Source organism: Akebia trifoliata, chromosome 3, assembly GCF_017979445.1.
Source record: "Akebia trifoliata isolate Shusen 1 chromosome 3, ASM1797944v1, whole genome shotgun sequence".
Taxonomy (NCBI): domain Eukaryota; kingdom Viridiplantae; phylum Streptophyta; class Magnoliopsida; order Ranunculales; family Lardizabalaceae; genus Akebia; species Akebia trifoliata.
This window is the reverse complement of record NC_141377.1, coordinates 8649140-8667372: the sequence shown is the minus strand read 5'-3', so window position 1 is coordinate 8667372 and position 18233 is coordinate 8649140. Positions and strand designations below refer to the sequence as shown.

The following is an 18233-nucleotide window of genomic DNA, read 5'->3' as shown; positions in this document are numbered from 1 at the left end:
AACAAGTGCTTTAGGTCATTTTTCACTAGCATGTAAAAGAAGTCCAAGGTGTTTCCATGAATTGGTGAATATTTTAGATACCCTCAAGTTTGTAAATCGGTTTCATGCCTCTTGACCTCAGTTTTCTAGCATAAACTAATAAAAAATGGCTTAAAATCCTTAGATTTTTCTTTCAAATCAGTCACCTTACCACTTGAAAAAAAAAAAATTGATGATGATGGCATCGTGATCATTTACAATTAGTTTATAAGAAAAGATGCCAAGGCAGCCTTGCCATCGTGCGAGTTGAAAACATGATTAGGGGTGTTTCAAATATTTGGAGAAATATAAAGAGGTATGTCATCCGTGAAAACACATGGTCATCTAACAAAATTATTAGAGACGAGCTGGGTGACACAAAGGTGACAAAAACTCGTTCACATTATTGTAGATGCTTTTCCGTGAGATAAAAGTAAAAAACATCTACGATTATGTGCACACCACCACATTATTTTTGTCACTTTTTATGTCTCAGTTTGTATCATTCCAGCATTTTCCTAATTATTAAAATTTAGAAGTGCAACGTGTCATCAAGAGATGAAAGGTTATCTCCATACTTTGTCAAGGAGTGTGACCTAGCATTCCTTATCTACAAAATGCTTAGAAAATTTGTATTTTTCCTCTTATCTCAATATAAAGAGTAGATGGAAGTGTAGATAAATAGAGAGAAAGAAGTTGAGAGGGAGAGAGAGAGAGAGAGAGAGAGAGTCCTGATAATATGGGTAAAGAAGCACACATCCTGGTTATACCATTCCCAGCTCAAGGCCATGTAATACCGCTTCTTGAATTATCAAATCTCTTAGTCGAACATGGCTTCAAGATCACCTTCGTTAACACAGACTTTACTCACACACGTGTCATCTCCTCCTTACGGAATAAGGAGAACCACAATAATCAGGATCGGATCCATTTAGTCTCAGTCCCTGATGGAATGGAACCCGGGGAAGACCGAAACCAGATTGGTAGTCTCTGTGACTCTATCTTGAGATCGATGCCCCCTCATCTCGAGGAATTGATAGGTAAGATCAACGAATCCAACGATGATGAGATCACGTACATCATTGCTGATGATGGTATGGGTTGGGTTGTAGAAATCGCGAAGAAAATGGGAATACCCTTTGCAGCATTTTTTCCTGCTGCGGCTGCGGTCAGAGTCTTGGCCCAACACATTCCGAAGCTCATTGAAGAGGGAGTAATTGATGCCAACGGTAACAATTCTTGCATTATTATTATTATTATTATAGAAAATATAGATGAAAAACAGGAGTCTTGTTACAGTACATTAAATACACCTTGGTGGCAATTTTGGTAAAAAATATATTTTTTGAGGGCAGTTTAGATTAAAAAATCAAATCCCAAGGCATATTTAATGAACTAAACAGACATCCAAACTATGATGAGAGGTAGGACACTTTTCTTTCTATTTAGGGAAAATTATTTAAAGAACTCTGATAGTAGGATTTCTTTCCAAAAAGAATTGTGGTAATCCTGCCCACGACATACTCAATTAACACCCTTGACGTGACAGACTTGGGAATTGTAGATCTGCTCTTCTCAAGATACAGAACTATGATTCTTTGTAAAAAGATGCAGTTTTGTATCCAAAGAGAGTAAGTCTACTTTATCTAAGCCTATGACTCGGATGTCGATTGAGTATGCCGTGTGTCTAAGTCAAATTATCACAACTCTTCTAAAAACCTTCTATTTTTTTCTTAATGCCCTTCTACTCTTTTCAATTAGTGACAATGATGATTCAAATGGTGAAAATTGAGAATCCAAATAATTGACGTCAACCTTTCTTCCAATCATCAAGATTACACAATCATGATGTTTGAAGGTGAATCATTGAGATCAACCATTCAAATCGTCAAGATTGACTTTTTTGCAATCATCGATCTTTAAACATTAATAGCCAAGTCCACAATTCAAATGGTCAAGATTGACGACTTGATTTATCATTTTATCAATGTAAGGAAAGATTTGACTGATTAGATTTGTCAAGATCGACAACTAGAGTTCATCATGTATTGGGGTGATGGGACATTAAGAAAGAAAGAGTTGACAAACCTCGTTACTAAAATCCCAAGGTGTTAGCCTAGAGGCAAGCCTAGCAAGCTCCTCAAGAAAGGTAGGTCAAGTGTTCAAAATCCCAAGAAACAATGTATTCCTTAGGGCAACCTTGCATTTAGGAATTTTTGAGGGGGCGTGAGACTGGGAGTAGAAACCAAAAAAAAAAAAAAAACACTTTGTTGTTAAGGTACGCCCCAAAACTCAGGGTGCATTTGAATCATACCACAAGCCCAATTGACTTGTCGGGAAGACTCTAGCCTTACTAATAAAAAGAGAGTTAGGGCCTTGATCTTGAACAAGTAGGGTCGGGCTACAAAGAAATTCAACCTGTTAAATCTGGGAAAGTCTTGCCTAACAATGCCCAATCCGATCCACCAATATATTTTAAATTTATACTGTATAAATAGTTGTATCAATTTTTAATAAGGGATAAGTAAAACATATTATAAATAATAATAAGTTTACTTTCATCTATATCCATTTTTTCAATTAGGATAGAGATTAGACCACTATTTTGACTATAATAAAAAATACTCAAGCCCATTAGGGCCAGGTTGTGGCAAAACCAAATTAGACCTGATAGATGCCACGTTTCCTAATGGTTTTAAAACTCGTCTGAAACCAAGATGACTTGGGAAGGCCATCGTGCAAAATTTTCAATGTGAATTGTCCATCACATTGAGCCATCCTGAATCCAAGTTGATGAAAACTTGGCTAGTCATTGGGTTTTAAGTTTTTAAAAAAGAGTAATTAAGATTTTGGAATGATTAAAATGTTTGTTACCTACATAAAATATAGATTTTTATAAAAGAGTGATGCCAGATTCTAATTTCTAGGATTAAATTGGTTAATAAAACTTGTTGCAGGAACTCCCCTAAATCACCAAGTGATCCACCTGTCTCCTACCATGCCTCCCATGAATACAACACAGTTTGGTTGGAGTTGCATTGGTGACCCTATCGCACAACGAACCTTCTTTCGATACCTATTCGCAAGCACTCAAGCAATAAAAGATGTTAAGTGGCTTCTATGCAACTCATTCTACGAGATCGAAGAACCAGCTTTCCAATTGAATCCAAACCTCCTACCAATCGGCCCATTGCTTGCGTCCAACCATGAAGACGCGATCCATGGAAACTTCTGGCCAGAGGACCCAACTTGTCTGCACTGGCTTGATAAACAAGCTCCATGTTCTGTCATCTATGTTGCTTTTGGAAGTTTCACAGTCTTTAACCAGCACCAATTCCATGAGCTAGCACTCGGGCTTGAGCTTACTGGCCAACCTTTCTTGTGGGTCGTACGGCCAGATCTTATTGATGGTCCATCCGCAACATACCCAGATGGTTTTCAAGCAAGAGTAGGTACACGTGGAAGAATGGTGGGGTGGGCTCCACAACAACAATTGTTAAGACATCCTTCCATTGCTTGCTTCTTGACCCATTGTGGTTGGAATTCTACTATGGAAGGTTTAAGCTTTGGAGTTCCTTTCCTTTGTTGGCCTTACTTTGCTGACCAATTGTTTAATCAAACTTATATTTCTGATGTTTGGAAGATTGGATTAAGGTTAAACCCAGAAGAGAATGGAATAATCACAAGGGAAGAAATTAATAAGAAGGTTAGAGATTTGTTTGGTGATGAAAATATAAGAGCAAGATCTCTAGAAATGAAGGAAATGGCAAAGAAGAGTATAAGTGAAGGAGGGTCTTCTAAGAAGAACTTCAACAATTTCATTGATGCTATCAAGGGAAACTGACAGAGATTTGATCCAATGAGTGGAAGGCTGATGACAAAAATCAGACTAACAATCTGATGAGAAATCAACAAAATGTGTACGCTTAAAATAAATAAATGTTCTTGAGAGAAAAAAATATTGTCTAGACTTTTTGAACACTAGGTATTTCTTGTTAAATGCAATTTTGATTATATGTTCTATAATTCCTCAATTTCTAATGAATTGAAAGAATCTCATAAGGATGCCCATTAAAATGATGAGCATGATCAAGGATTACTTTCTTTAGATATATGCCCCAAATTGAAGGGTTTCATAAAATTCAACTGACCAAGGCATCAAATAATTTTTTTTTTCGACAGGTCGAAATCTTCAAATTAATGATGGGAGAAATTAGACGGTTCTAAGCCATTGAATCTAGGGAACATAAAAAATTTCAATGGCCTTGTGGACTTGCATAGTGGCAATTCAGTTTCTAACATTCTTGGGCCTTGACCCGTCAAAATTTTCAGTTTTCACAGTGTTGTGAAATTTATGTGCTAAGCTGATGGACCAATAGCATTGTGTCATGTGTATTTTAAAAAAAAAAAAAAAATACAAGAGCTATTGGTTAGTAGATAGAAATTTTTGGTAAAAAATTTATGAGCAGTTGAAATACTTGATTTGACCTGTTTTCCTAATGTCGAACTTTGATGCTATCTGGAATGTATTATAGTGTCGAGCCTCAACGGTATCTATTGTCTAAGATTAAACGATATAGACATTTTTTACTTCTAGAAACTTCTGTTAGACAACTTCGTCGAATTTTGACAATAGGTACCATTGAGCCTCAACACTACAATACATTCTAGCATCTAGGTTCGATGCTTAGTAAACTTTACGAATAAAACCATAAAAATCCAGTGAAACCAATTTTTTTCTACCATTTTCCATTTATATAACTATGGAAAAGTAATATATCAAGAGTATAAGAATACGTAAATGATTTTAAAAATTAAAATGAATGAAATAGAGGAGAAACTGATAATCTTGGTGGAAATCTTAAATAGATCGTGGATCATACCCGAGAATACGCAGATCTACAAAGTTCACCATTGTTCTTCAAATATAGAACCTCTTTTGTGAACTCCAATTTATTTTTGGTAGAGAGAATGGATCTCTCTCTCTCTTTCAATAGGATAAAATGTTGGGAACGAGGAAGTTACAATTTAGAAGATTATATTTCAAGGGTTTATAAGAGAAATTGTAGGAAAGGGCATTTATGTCTAAAACATAAGTTATTATAGCAAATAACCCTACTTTGAGCATTAAAACAAAGTGGCCTTTTTTTGCCATTGCCATAAACCTATGGAATTTTGATGCAAAATACCCATATTTCATTGGTATACACCACCAAAATTCACAATTAGGAACAATTATTAACCGTTCTTAATGCAACTGGAAAGGTTATAAACAATTTTCAAATGGGGTGTTCCTAATATTTTGAAACACTTAGTAACCGTTCCTCATTGAGGGTTTTAAAACCTTCCTAAATTTATTGTGGTAAGGCTTCCAACTTGTTTTAAAATATATTAAGCAAACAATTTCATGTCATTCTTGATTTAAAAATAATCTTGTAAAGGAGCAGCAAGAGAAAAAACTAAAATATTTATACAAAAGAAACTAAACTATTTAATAATAACCACGAAAAATATTCATAGACGTCCATCACAACATCCATGATTTCGTCCATTGTAAAAAAATAATTATAAAAGCAATGTAGTACAATCAAGTCAACACTTCAAAGAGTAAATGACAAAACATAAACCAATCGAGGTACGCAATAAAGGTTTGAGGCCATCTAACATATGATCATGTTCCAAGTTTCAACTTCGCCTAAAGTCGAATGTTATCCATCTAGTCCATGCGGTTCAACATTTCCTTTTTCAACAATATAAATGAGAACCTTGTATGCATCTTGCGAAAGAGGTTTTCGACGAATCATTTGAAGCACATTCTTGAGTTCCTAGGACCACACCCAGTTGCAATATAAAGCATATTGAGTACTAAATGTGTAAAGTTGAGGTTGAACAAAAAGAATAATACTTACATAAATAATTACTAACCTTTGGAAATCCGACAATAGGACTTGCAGTCAAAATCGTTCTTTGCAGTGTGTTGGACCATATCTAGATCATGGTCGAGCATATGAAATTAAAGATTATGATCAGTCTAACATGAATACCCTATTTCATATATATTCAACTTGGAAAGTAGTTCAAACTATTACAAACAAATCAAGGTTAGCTTTCTCTGATTTTAGTGTGCAATTGGAAGATTCTAAAAATAAATAACCTATCCATGTAGAAGTAGCAAGATTATATGAATATTAATTTAATCCCAGATATTTAGCATAAATACCTTGTGACTCAGAGAAAAGGAGAACTAACATGCAAAGAAAAAAAAAGCAAGAGAGACTATAACGACCACACATGACACACCATCTCACATATCCTAAGATGCAAGGTAGTGTTACCCTTTATTTTAATAATTTTTCATTAAAAATGTTACTTCTATATGTAGGATCTCATAGACATCAACATGCCAATCCTTGTACAATTTACACATATTGCTTATGATTTTTTTTCTCTTTATTTCCATATATAGGTCTAAATCCTTAGATTTGTGGATTTCTTCTTGAATTTCATAACTCAGATTTAAGTTTTTTTGCCCAAATTTTTTTTAATAGCAAAATGTAGCAATTTGAATGGTTTTCTCTATGATCTAATCTCTCTCTCTTTGTGTGTGTGTGTGTGTGTGTGTGTATTTATGTATGTGTATGCAATTTATATGGATAACCCTCATTATTTTGAAGAATTAGCTAAGAAAAATCTCAATCTTTTTCTGTGAGCCCTCCAAAGATGATCTTTTCAGGTCATCCTTTCTTCATCAATTTTTCTTCTTTTCTCTTTCTTTGTTTTTCTGAAGAAATTCTGATTTCTAATTTGTTTTTAATGGAGGCAGAGGATATTGATCTAGACCTGGACCAAAACAAGCGTGAGCTATAGGTTTGTGCCTCTAAGAAGTATACAGATTTCAAATTTAGGGCATTTTTTTAATAATCCAATTGATTCTAGATTTATTTTTGTTGTTATTTTCTTATGATAACTAGTTTTGATCCATCTCCTAAAAAAAAAAAAATGAAAAAAGCAAGACCTATTTTTAGGTTTATATTGGAAGTACATGAATCTTAGATACGGCATGCCTTCTTGCCTTCCATCATGCCGTTGAAGTTGGATGTATGTTTTTGGAGATTTGTTATTTAAGTTAAACCTAAGGGTTGCACTTTGGTGGGATATTTAATGCCAGTATTTTATGAAAATATGTGCAGTGTGATTATACTCTCAATTGATATGTTGGATTAAAACAATTAAAATCGGATTCTTCAAGGTTGTGCATCTCTGCCTCAACCTTGGATTGACCATGATCCAATGCTTTTTATGATTATATATGAGTCATGGATTGTTAATCCTTTGCATTTGTTTTAGCATTTTGAATTCACTTTGTTCTTTATATTTGATTTGAGGTAGGATGAAAATTTTTAGAACATAAATCTTAAGAAAAGATATAGAAATAAATACAATTAAACGGCGAAAACAGGGTTCTCTAAACAGTCACGATAACTTTGCATTTTTTTTCTGTTTTGGGTGTCTTGTTATGTTGTACTCAGTTTTTGGATCTATATTGACTATTAGAGCAATGATTGGTGCGATCACGAGTGGGCCTATTACTGATTCCATCGGTCGAAAAGGGGTAAGAAGAGCACAACACTAATAATATCTAACATACTAAGTGTTTTTTGGATCACTAAATTTTAGTTTTATTTCATGGAATGAAAATAGGCCATGAGAACTGCTGTTGCTTAAAGTGTTGCAGGATGGCTTGCCATACACTTTGCTAAGGTTTGCTTCATCTATCTTAAGTCCTTTTAACTTTTAAAGTGCTAGGAAGAAGGAATTAAGCATTATCATCTCCTCAAATATATTGTTACGCCTCTCCATATCTTGACCTTAAACGGGACCTTTGGCACTCAACCTTGTTGGAAGACTTTCAACGGGATATGCGATGGGTGTTTCTTCCTACATGGTATATGTGCTTTTCTTTCTCTTTTCAGTTAAAGTGTATTTCTCTAAATCTTCAAAATTCTACTTTTAGTCTTAATGTCGTTACTAAATCGATAAACAGGTACCCATGTTCATAGTTGAAATAGCACCCCAAGAATCTTTGAGAAACCTTGACGACATTAAATCAGGTTAGAAGTATTGCAACACAAAAGTGGGTTACTAAAATTATTGATCTACATACTCACCTTAATTGAAAAGTATGTAAAAATAAAATATTACTACTGCTTACATTCTTCTACGTGTTTTACAGCTTATGATCATTTGTGGAATGTCGATGTGAGGGACTAATAATTCTATTTCTTTCCAGGATTATATAGAATCACTTCAACACCTCCCAAAATCCAGAATGTTGGATTTGTTTCAAAGAAGATACTTGCAGTCAGTCATTGTAAGTGCATCTCTCTTAGAGCTCTTCGAAAAGTTTGACATTGGAGAAATATTTCCCCGTAGTCCCATTTTTAGCTTTATGCATTGTAGTATGTCAATGTGATCCTAACTGTATATCTTTGGTATTTCTTTAATAAAAGACCATCAATGTTGCTAGGGTGACCTAAAAACCCCAAAACAAACATGAACGGTAAAGGGATCAGTTCCTTCAATTGATGACGAAGGTGACTGTAGGCCATAAGAGATTGCCTTATTGCATACATTTACTAACGTTATCAGTTAATTTTTGTTTGATGAATAATGTTGAGTACTTGACAAGCCTACTTTCTTTGTTGAGCTTCAAAGTTCATCAAAAATAACAAATTTGAAAAAATGCATTCACACAGATCTTTATGTGGTCTGGGGGAGGGAGAGGGAGAGGGAGAGGGAGAGGAGGTGGGGGGGGTGCTACATCAAATTGAGTCTGATTTGTTGTTTGGATGACATCCTCACAAAAAACCATTCCTTAGCCCATTCCAAAGAATCCAAATATATGAAAAGTGGTCTCAAATAGCATATAAAGGGATGGTCCGAACTTTATAACTTGTAAACTAGTTTTATAGGATAGAATTTTCAGATTTAGCTGAGTTTTATTGTTGATGATCTCCATGATGAAGATATATAAATATAAATTCCAAAGACGGATTACTTTTGGTTCATCACTAACACACACATACATATATATGCTGGAAATTTCTTTGTTGGTCCTGCACCTCAAATGTGAGAATATGATTTTGCTTTTAATTGTTGCTATATAAAGATGTATATCTCATTCCTATACTCATACAGTGTGATGGGTTTAAGTTGTTGACACAATCTATAAGTTTAGGTTGGGTAAATTTTAGAATACCCTTAACTCAACACGACACGACTGTAAAATCCTGAGTTTTTGATTCGTATCTTGAGAAAATATAAATAGTAGAATTTTGAGAAAATCTTGGAAGTATGACTTAGGGGTAAACCTTTAAGATGTTTCTGATCATTTTTAATGGAAACTGACCTCACCATTAGATTCAACATGATCGAAAAAAACACTTTAGCCTGTAAGCACGCTCAAATGCGAGTCCGAACATAAAAGTTACAAAATCCTCGATTACAGAGTCGGACCAGACTAAAATAGTGACTTTTTATTAGAGCAAGAATTATTAAGATTTGATTATACCATTAGATTCATAACGAAAATTATTGAATATGAACTATTTATTTGTCATTTTTGGAGCACAGAAAGTCGAATTATATTTAGAAACGAAAATGACGTCAATTTTAGGAGTCACCTCAGGCAAAAAATGTAAATTTTTGTTAGAGACAAAATTTGTAGAAATTGACCATACCATTAGATTTGAAATAAAAAATTAGATAAATAGAGTATTCATTTGTCAATTTTGGAGTCCGGACGATCAAGTTAACGTCGATCGAAATAATAGGCAAAATACCGATTTTGTCCTAAGATATATATAAATAATTTTTTTTAAATTTTTTACTATTCACTTTCATTTTAAACGACCCAACATCAGTCAACTCATTTTTTTCAAAAAAAAATCTTTTTTTTTCTTTGATCTTCCACCTCAGATACCTCGCAAACGGCTCACCGTCAACGACCAACGCAGAAGGGAGAAACATCCGCAATCGCGTTCTCTACAAAATCCACCCAATCTCTTTCCATTTCACTTTCTATTTCACCCCGTATCGTCAAAAATCAGCTGTATATATATACGGGGGTTTTGAAACTTCTACCTCGGATTTCGCCTATTTCAAGGTCAAACCGTCTTCCGCCGCAATTGCTATATATATATATATATATATATATATATACAGGATTGTATGTCGTTTATTAGGTACAGGTTGAACGCCTTGGAATACTAATATAAATAGCGGAGACCATGCCGAAATTTCGAGGTGCCACCTAATACCTCGGGATCTGACATGAGGATTTGTGTTAGCGTTTGGCGGGGCGCCACACGACCCATTGCCACCCGTAGTCTAAATCACCCAAATAATAAGTAATGTCCCACTGACAAGACTGCCTCTAAAACTGTACACTATTTTGCTCATCTTCAAGGCTCGATTTTGATCAGTATGACGTTGTACATTAATTCAGGGAACTAGAATGTCTCTGTGAAGTCTTTGTTTTTTCTATCATGTGGCACATTAATTCAGCTCTTTAATACTTGTGGCATAGATTGGGTTGAACCTGCCTGTGCCTTTTGGTGGGTCCAACTAAAAAGATGCTCTTGATAAAAAATTTGATCTGAGTGGATGAACATTGCCATATATATATATATATATATATATATATATATATAATTTCTGGATCTTTATTTATGTTCTTTTCCAATCATCCAAAAGAGTACAATTAAAAATCTATGTTGCGTGGACTTTTATAAAAGGGCCTAGTATCCGCATTGGACATATCAGATTTTGACACAACCCTCCCACCCCACACACACACACATATATATATAAAGTTTCATACCATCTTAGAATTTTTTACAAGTATTTGCAATACATATATGTTGACTAACGGGAATTGGTTGTACAAATCGCTGATTACAGCAAATGCATTGGCAGAGAGTGCAGATGAGTTTCTAGCAAATGGTATGGTCTCATTTGTATCAAAGCCTGTCACCTTTCAAAAGTTAAAAGAATGTCTTCAGCAACATATACTATGTTAAAAATCCTATAAATTTATGCTTCTGTACAAATATGAATCAAATGTAGGAAAGTGTTGTAATCTATGTAACATGCTTGTTTGTTTTTTTCCCCACACAACCAGTCTCTTTTGTTAAATAGGCTCATTCAATATTTCTTCTTTTTTTTATTAAATGCGTTTTGATAAATGTGTAACTTATATATTATTATTCTGTGGAGGTAATTTGGTTCTTCTTGTGCGTGGCTGTAGGTTCATGGATCTCTTGAGCAAGATGATGAGGTAAAATTTCCAATTCTTTTTAGGGATTGTTAAACATTACCTTCCAAAAAAAAAACTACGTCAAGTGAAGATGGAAAATAGATAAACAGAGGGGTTTGGGGTTTCATCTCAAAAAACTAAAAGCCAAATATACATTACTTCCCATTTAATGTACTTGAGAATTTTGAAAGTCATGCTTATTGTGCTTAATGTCAGCAAGTGTTTGGCTTGTCTGGACTTGATAACCTTTCTGGTGACTCAATAACTATGGTTAGCCCCTCAAGCTTTTCATTTCAAAGTCCGAATATTCACCAATCCATTGCTTGCCTGGCCTAGTTTGTATGACTTTGACAGTATCTTATATTTCAGTCCATTTTACCTTTCCATGTGCACTTTTTTTTCTCACCTTTATCTATTTTTCATAATTGCACCTTGGATGTTAAATAGTATTATACTTAGATTTCTCGAGCCAAATCATCTTTTGTTTGGCCTTTCCTAGTCTTTCAGCCCACTCACATTTCATTTCTGCTATGAACATCCATTTCTTGAATGCTCAACATTCAGCTTCATAAAACTTAGTTGGCCTTATTGCGATCTTGTAAATTTCCCCTTCAGTTTGTTCCCTACATTTGAACATACATAATACTCCAGAAGATATTTCCACTTTTATCATCTACTAAATTTTTGAGTCACATACCAATATCTCCCCCTTTAGTTTTGCCTTTCCTAGTCTTACCTCTCATCCATCTCACCATCTTTATTTTTGTTGTGCTCGTTTTAGAAACATCATTTTTCCTGATTGTTCGAATTACAACTCCATAAAGCTTAGTTGGTATCACTTACCTAAAAAAGAATAAGCTTAGTTGGTATTATTGTTGTTTTGTAAATTTGCATGTAGTTTTTTGGTACAAGTTAGTCACATAATACTTCGGAAGCACATTTCTACTTCAGCCACCAACACTTATTCTTTGCCACACATCCTCACCAATAGCTCTATCTTTATGGTTGATTGTTATTATTTTGATAAGCATGGTTAATGAAATTTAAATAACAGAAGTGCATTTTTAGAGTATTTCTTGCATATCAGTTTTAAGTCTTAACTAGCATCTCATTCTTCTGAGTCTCCCTACTAAATTTGCATTAAATCTATTTTAGGGTGTGTCTCGCTTATCAATCTTAACTAGCAAGACTTGAGCAAGAAAAATTAAACACTTGGAGTTGCAGTGAAATGAATTTTTGTCTTCTTATTTTTGTAGCTTTCAGAAATGAATGGAAAAATGGTTTTTAGCAAACCTCTTTATGTTGCTCTTGCGCAGTAGAAAGAGAATAGAAGGGCAAAGTTGCAGGTAAGTTTCTAGATTCACATATCTAAACATTTATATTCGAACCATGAATTTCTTGATGGAAAGATGCTAACTTCATTAGGTACTTGTCGTGTTTTGGTGGATCATATTTCTTTTACCATATTGTACGCACTCCATTTGGATTTGTTTTGTTGCTCTTGTATGGAATTGGTTCTAGAAGTAGCTAACTTCATTGTTGTTATTCCCAGGCATATAACATTGTTCTTGGTTATATGCTGTTGTTGTTACCATTCCTGCTATTGCATTGCTTATTTTACTTCTGCTTCTGCCTTCTTACCAAATAATGTTGGTTCTGTTTTTATAATTTATCGTAATCTCCATTGTCATTCTTTCTTATTCTTCATTGAATATTCTCAGTGTTTATTTAACCATTTTATTGTAAATTGAAAGTTGTTTCATATATGAGTCACTTCTTCACTTATGCCAAGCAATTGTTGGCATGCTTTACTGTATCATTTCAAGTAAAAGTAGTAATGTACGTTTTTCCCCTAAATATTTATATAGGCACAATTTTCTCAAATGAGGCCAGTTGCAATGGCTCCTTCTGTTGCTCCTCGTATGCCAATGTACCATGTTGGTGGTCCAAGTCTTAGACAACAAATATTTTATGGTCAAGGCACGCCTACTATACTTCCTCCTCAGGTAAAACCCCATGTTTGAACTAGCTATGTTCCTGGTATTTTGTACAATTTTTGTTGTAGGGCCTTACGTTGGACATTTATCTACATGGAAACGGTATTTGTTTTCCTAAAGCGATGATAATACTCCAAGTTTTGGTATCTCAATAAACAGAAAACATGTTTTTAAACAATAATAAATGATATTTTCTAGAATTTCATTTGTTTTTAATTTTTGTGTTTTCCTGGAGAGACCCTTTTAACTCTTTATTTGTAGATTTTTCTTTAAGCATCTATTTCAATGTAAATAGGAAATAATTTTTTTAAACACATGTTTTTATGAATTATTGTCGGATTTATTGTCACCCTTTCTTCAAACTTGATCTACAAAAAATTGGCTGCTGCATTTAGTACTGTTTCAAAATTGTATTAGGCATTTGTTTCACTGTATCGTTAACATATACAATGTTTATTAACCTTTGCATGGTGGTAATGATCTCGTTTCTATTAATTTATAATTTGCCAGCCTAGGTTTGGGTATCAGCAACAACTTGTTCTTGGAATGAGGCCTGGTGCACCAATGCCAAACTTCTTTATGCCAATGGGCCAACAACAGAGTCAACATCAGGGGGGCAGAAGTGTTGGAGCTGGACCAATACAACACACCCAGCAACCCATGCCCATAATTCCACCGCAGGTATGTGTAATTTGACCCCAAAAAATTTTGTGATTCTATTGCCACACCAACTTTTGCTAATGCCACCCCAATTCATATGTAAATCACCAAAGATTTATCACACATCTTGGGGTGGCATTAGAAAAAGTTGGTGTGGCTTCATATGATTTTGTGGGAGAAGCAACGTGAGTATTGCCTTAATATATAGAATATTTACTATTAAATCCTTTTCAATCGTGGTATGCATCACGCATACAAGGAAGAAATTTATTTTTTTCTGACATTATGGGGAAAAAAAATATTATCTAGTGTGCTTGCAACTGCTACTATTTATTGCCTTTGACTTAACTTTGAATTAAATCACCAAAGATTTATCACACATCTTGGGGTGGCATTAGAAAAAGTTGGTGTGGCTTCATATGATTTTGTGGGAGAAGCAACGTGAGTATTGCCTTAATATATAGAATATTTACTATTAAATCATTTTCAATCGTGGTATGCATCACGCATACAAGGAAGAAATTTATTTTTTTCTGACATTGTGGGGAAAAAAAATATTATCTGGTGTGCTTGCAACTGCTACTATTTATTGCCTTTGAATTAACTCTTAGACATAGCCCCCCCCCCCCCCCCCCCCTCCTCCAGTTCCTTTGTTTGTGGTGACAGTCTTTCTTAATTTATAAAGGAACATCTTTCAATTCTTATTTTTCATATTATTAAAATCTCATTAAATCGTTGCTTGAAAAGTGCTCATGGGTCAGTGGCTATCACAAAATATACAAGGCTGGCATTGCTCTGTTTAGCTCTACTATTTTTTATGTATTATCATCATATTTGAAATGAAGTTATTCAAACTTTTATTTTATGATTCTTCCAGCATTCCTCTTGATCCACTGTTTATGGAGGGAAACTTGCCACCAACTCCTTACAATGCAGTCAAGGACCAAGGGGATTGTGGAGATATTAGAGTTGGTCTCACATTCACTCCTGAGGTATTTGTCTTGATGCCCTTTAATCTGTTTATATGCATTTTCATAATTGTTATATGGTAAACAACTTTTTCCATTAATCAGAAAACCCAGATGGGAAGAGAAATAAGTGGAAAAGAAAAAAAAACAAAAGCACAACTTAAGTTCAAGCCCCATCTATCCCTATGTGACTCAAGCACTATAGTTCTGTGCACATCCCACGTCAGTTGAGTGTGTTTGAGTTTAGTATTATTCTTTTTAATTAACTACATGACATACTTTGTTTGTATTCCATCTTCTGCAAGATCATTGATTTCTTCTTCTGCTTATTGTTTTTTAGCTCCGGCATTGAAATCAGAAAAACGTCACACTTCTGTTCATGAACCTTTGATATTGATGATATGGAGTGATATCTTGGTAATCATGTTTTGTGTTCATGAGGCATGGGAGAATGTAAGGTTCTGTTTGGTTGTTTGATGGTATTAGTGGTTTATATATAGTGATTGATTCCACGTGACAAGATCTTTGAACTTGAAATTTGAGTATACATCACATAATAAACTTTTGATACGGTGGTGAAGTCTTTAACCATCTCAAAATCGAACCAATGGAGTATCTGATCTAGGAAACAGTGGCAATGTAGGGAAAATCCAAACCTTGAGGAAAATAAGAGGATACGATAGAGTGGAGAGAGCCAAAAGAGATGAAAGGCATCACGACCATTTGCTTCTGATTGTGTTTTATTTCTAAGCAATTATGTGACTCAATTTCATTTGTTAGTGCCTAGTTACTTCTATTAAAGCTTGTTTAGTAATGAAATGTCAATACATAATATGAATTTTGAGTTGTTTAGCTTATTTTGGAGCTTGTTTTATGATTTTTCTTTTGTTTTTTATTTTTCTAATTTTTGTATTATTATTTTGTTTATTGTGATTGGTGAATTAGAGGACAGTGCTATTGTTTGTTAAACATCCAAATTCGACGATCATATTTTATGGATTTTTTTATTTTTTTAAGCTCATTTTCCAATAATTTGATAGTCCAAGGCCATCAAAAAAAAAAAATTCTACAAGAAAATATTTGACGGAATTTGACGGGCTAAGACTGTCAAATATGAGCTTTTTCACATAGTGTCCCCTTAGCTCACTGAGAAGTAGAAGACATTAAATGGAGAGAGAGAATGCGAGAAGAAGAGGAGTGAGAGAGCTTGAGATGAACAGATCGATAGAAAGTGAAAGAATATGGTGCAAAAGCCTTAATTTTTAAAACGGTTTATAACGTCGATTTTAATTGACCCATTGTTATAATTTTTTATAACGTCTGTTTTATTCAAAATGACGTTATATATAATGTCCAAAAATATCAAAAATACCACCCCTACATAACGTCGGTTTTAGTAAAATTTGACGTTATATTTAATATATAATGTCATTTTGTCTAAAAATTGATGTTATATGGGTTTTATTTTATTTTTTTATTTTTATTTTATTTTTATTTTTATTTTTTATTTTTTTGCTTTCTTAATTATACACATTAATCCAAATTTCTATCTCCACATATATATTCCTACAATTGTGGTGGACGAGGACACTTCGCCAAAGAGTTTCCTAACATGAATTAAAAATTTTATAAAAAAAAAGATAAAATGGTAAAAAAATTAATGGCACGTATCTTCAGCAACACTACGATTGTATCTGCCAGTGTTGCTTTCCTTCCTTCATAGTGGCTGCAAAGTGAAGTTTACAACCACTATGAAAAGTTAAAGCTTTCCAAAACCCTTCTATGCCAATTTGAAGATGAAGTTTTTTTTCTTCTCGATCTTCATTATGCTTTCTGTTATACACCCTAAGATGGTCAATAAAGATGAAACGATTTAGGGTTTGGGAGATAGAAGAAGGAATTAGGGAATGGAAAAGGTTATGAGAATCAGAAGTAATTTTATTAATGATTTGTCACGTTAGTTTGTGAAAAGATGTCATTGTCAACCTTCTAGAGTTTTAGCGTGAAAACTGCAGGAAAAAAAAAGCATATTATTAATGTCGATTTATCAATAAGCCGATGTTATAAACCTTTCTAAAATTTTCACACAGACACCATCATCAGCCACCTCTCTCTCTCTCTCTCTCTTTTCTTCTTCTTCTTCCTTCGCCTTTGCCGTTAACCTAGCCACCAAATCCCCTCTTCTTCCTCCCTCACGTCTGCCACCACCACCATGTCTTTCCCTTTCCCTCTCCCTCCCTATCTTCTTCTTCATCCTCCTCTTCCTCTTCTTCTTCTTCTTCTTCTTCTTTTCTTTTTTTTTTTTTTTCCCCTCTTATTTTTTCAAAGTAATATTAAAAAATAGATTCATGTTTTCTATCCTAGTCATTTTTTCATGGATTTTGATTTTCCATGCAATCAAACACATCTTAATGTGAAAAAAAAAAACACAGAATCTAATTTAGTCAAGAAACTTCCATTATATACATTATGTGGTTACTAAAATTCCATAGTAAATAATGTTAAGGATGCCAATACATCAAGAGAAAGCAATTCATGGATTACAATATGTATTTTCAGCAAATAGGAGGATTATTATCAATAATAAAACAAGTGTTCTCTTACGTGAAAAAAGGATTATGCAAAATACTTGCCAAAATTATTTTTTTGAGTTGCAAATACGCTTTGAATCTATGGCTTTAATTTTCACTAGTATGATATTTTACCAACTAAATTGCAATAAAAATATCTATCAGATGAATTTGAAATAGACTTCAAATAGATTGATTTGTGTCCACTTTCTCTTATGTGGTGTAAAATGATTCTTTTTAAAGGTCAATAGGGTAAGGCAAACCCTGACTAGCTACAACCATAGGGAGAGTAGACCTCTAGAATCTTGAGAAAGAAGAGAAACTAGTGAAGGTATGGAGCCACAATCAATCTCCAACCATCCCACAATAGAAAGGGAGGTAGCAAGGATGTCAACAACCTTGTTAGTTTTCTAAAAACATGCAAAAACCTGACTTCATGAAAGTTGGCCGAGAGCCCTCTTGATTAACAAAACAAGGTGAAGCACGCCCCCAGGGGCACTCCATTTATCTTTCAAGACATTGATAGCTAGTTCGAGTCAGATTGGACCTAAATTCTAGAGTAACCTTCCGAGCGAGCAAGCCAAAGACGATGAATGATATCTTGTAACTCATGGTGGATAAAAGATTTCAGGTCCTCAACTCTAGGGGTGGAGCCATGATTTTCTTCCAAGGGGGCAAACTGTAATAGAAAACTCAATTGATA

General features: G+C 34.1%; 1 protein-coding gene across 1 annotated transcript; it reads left to right on the top strand.

Annotated features, from left to right (window-relative positions):
* Positions 1 to 696: 696 nt before the first annotated feature.
* Positions 697 to 4044, top strand: LOC147405891 (UDP-glycosyltransferase 83A1-like). Its single transcript, XM_086433773.1, has 2 exons — positions 697 to 1247; positions 2976 to 4044. The coding sequence occupies exons 1-2, from the start codon at positions 758 to 760 to the stop codon at positions 3860 to 3862; spliced, it is 1377 nt and encodes a 458-aa protein (XP_086289899.1). The 5' UTR covers positions 697 to 757; the 3' UTR covers positions 3863 to 4044.
* The last annotated feature ends 14189 nt before the right edge of the window (positions 4045 to 18233 follow it).

Coding starts and splice junctions, on each gene's coding strand:
- LOC147405891 (XM_086433773.1), top strand. CDS start 758: ATGGGTAAAGAAGCACACATCCTGGTTATACCATTCCCAGCTCAAGGC. Junction 1,248..2,975: donor GGGAGTAATTGATGCCAACG/GTAACAATTCTT, acceptor AACTTGTTGCAG/GAACTCCCCTAAATCACCAA.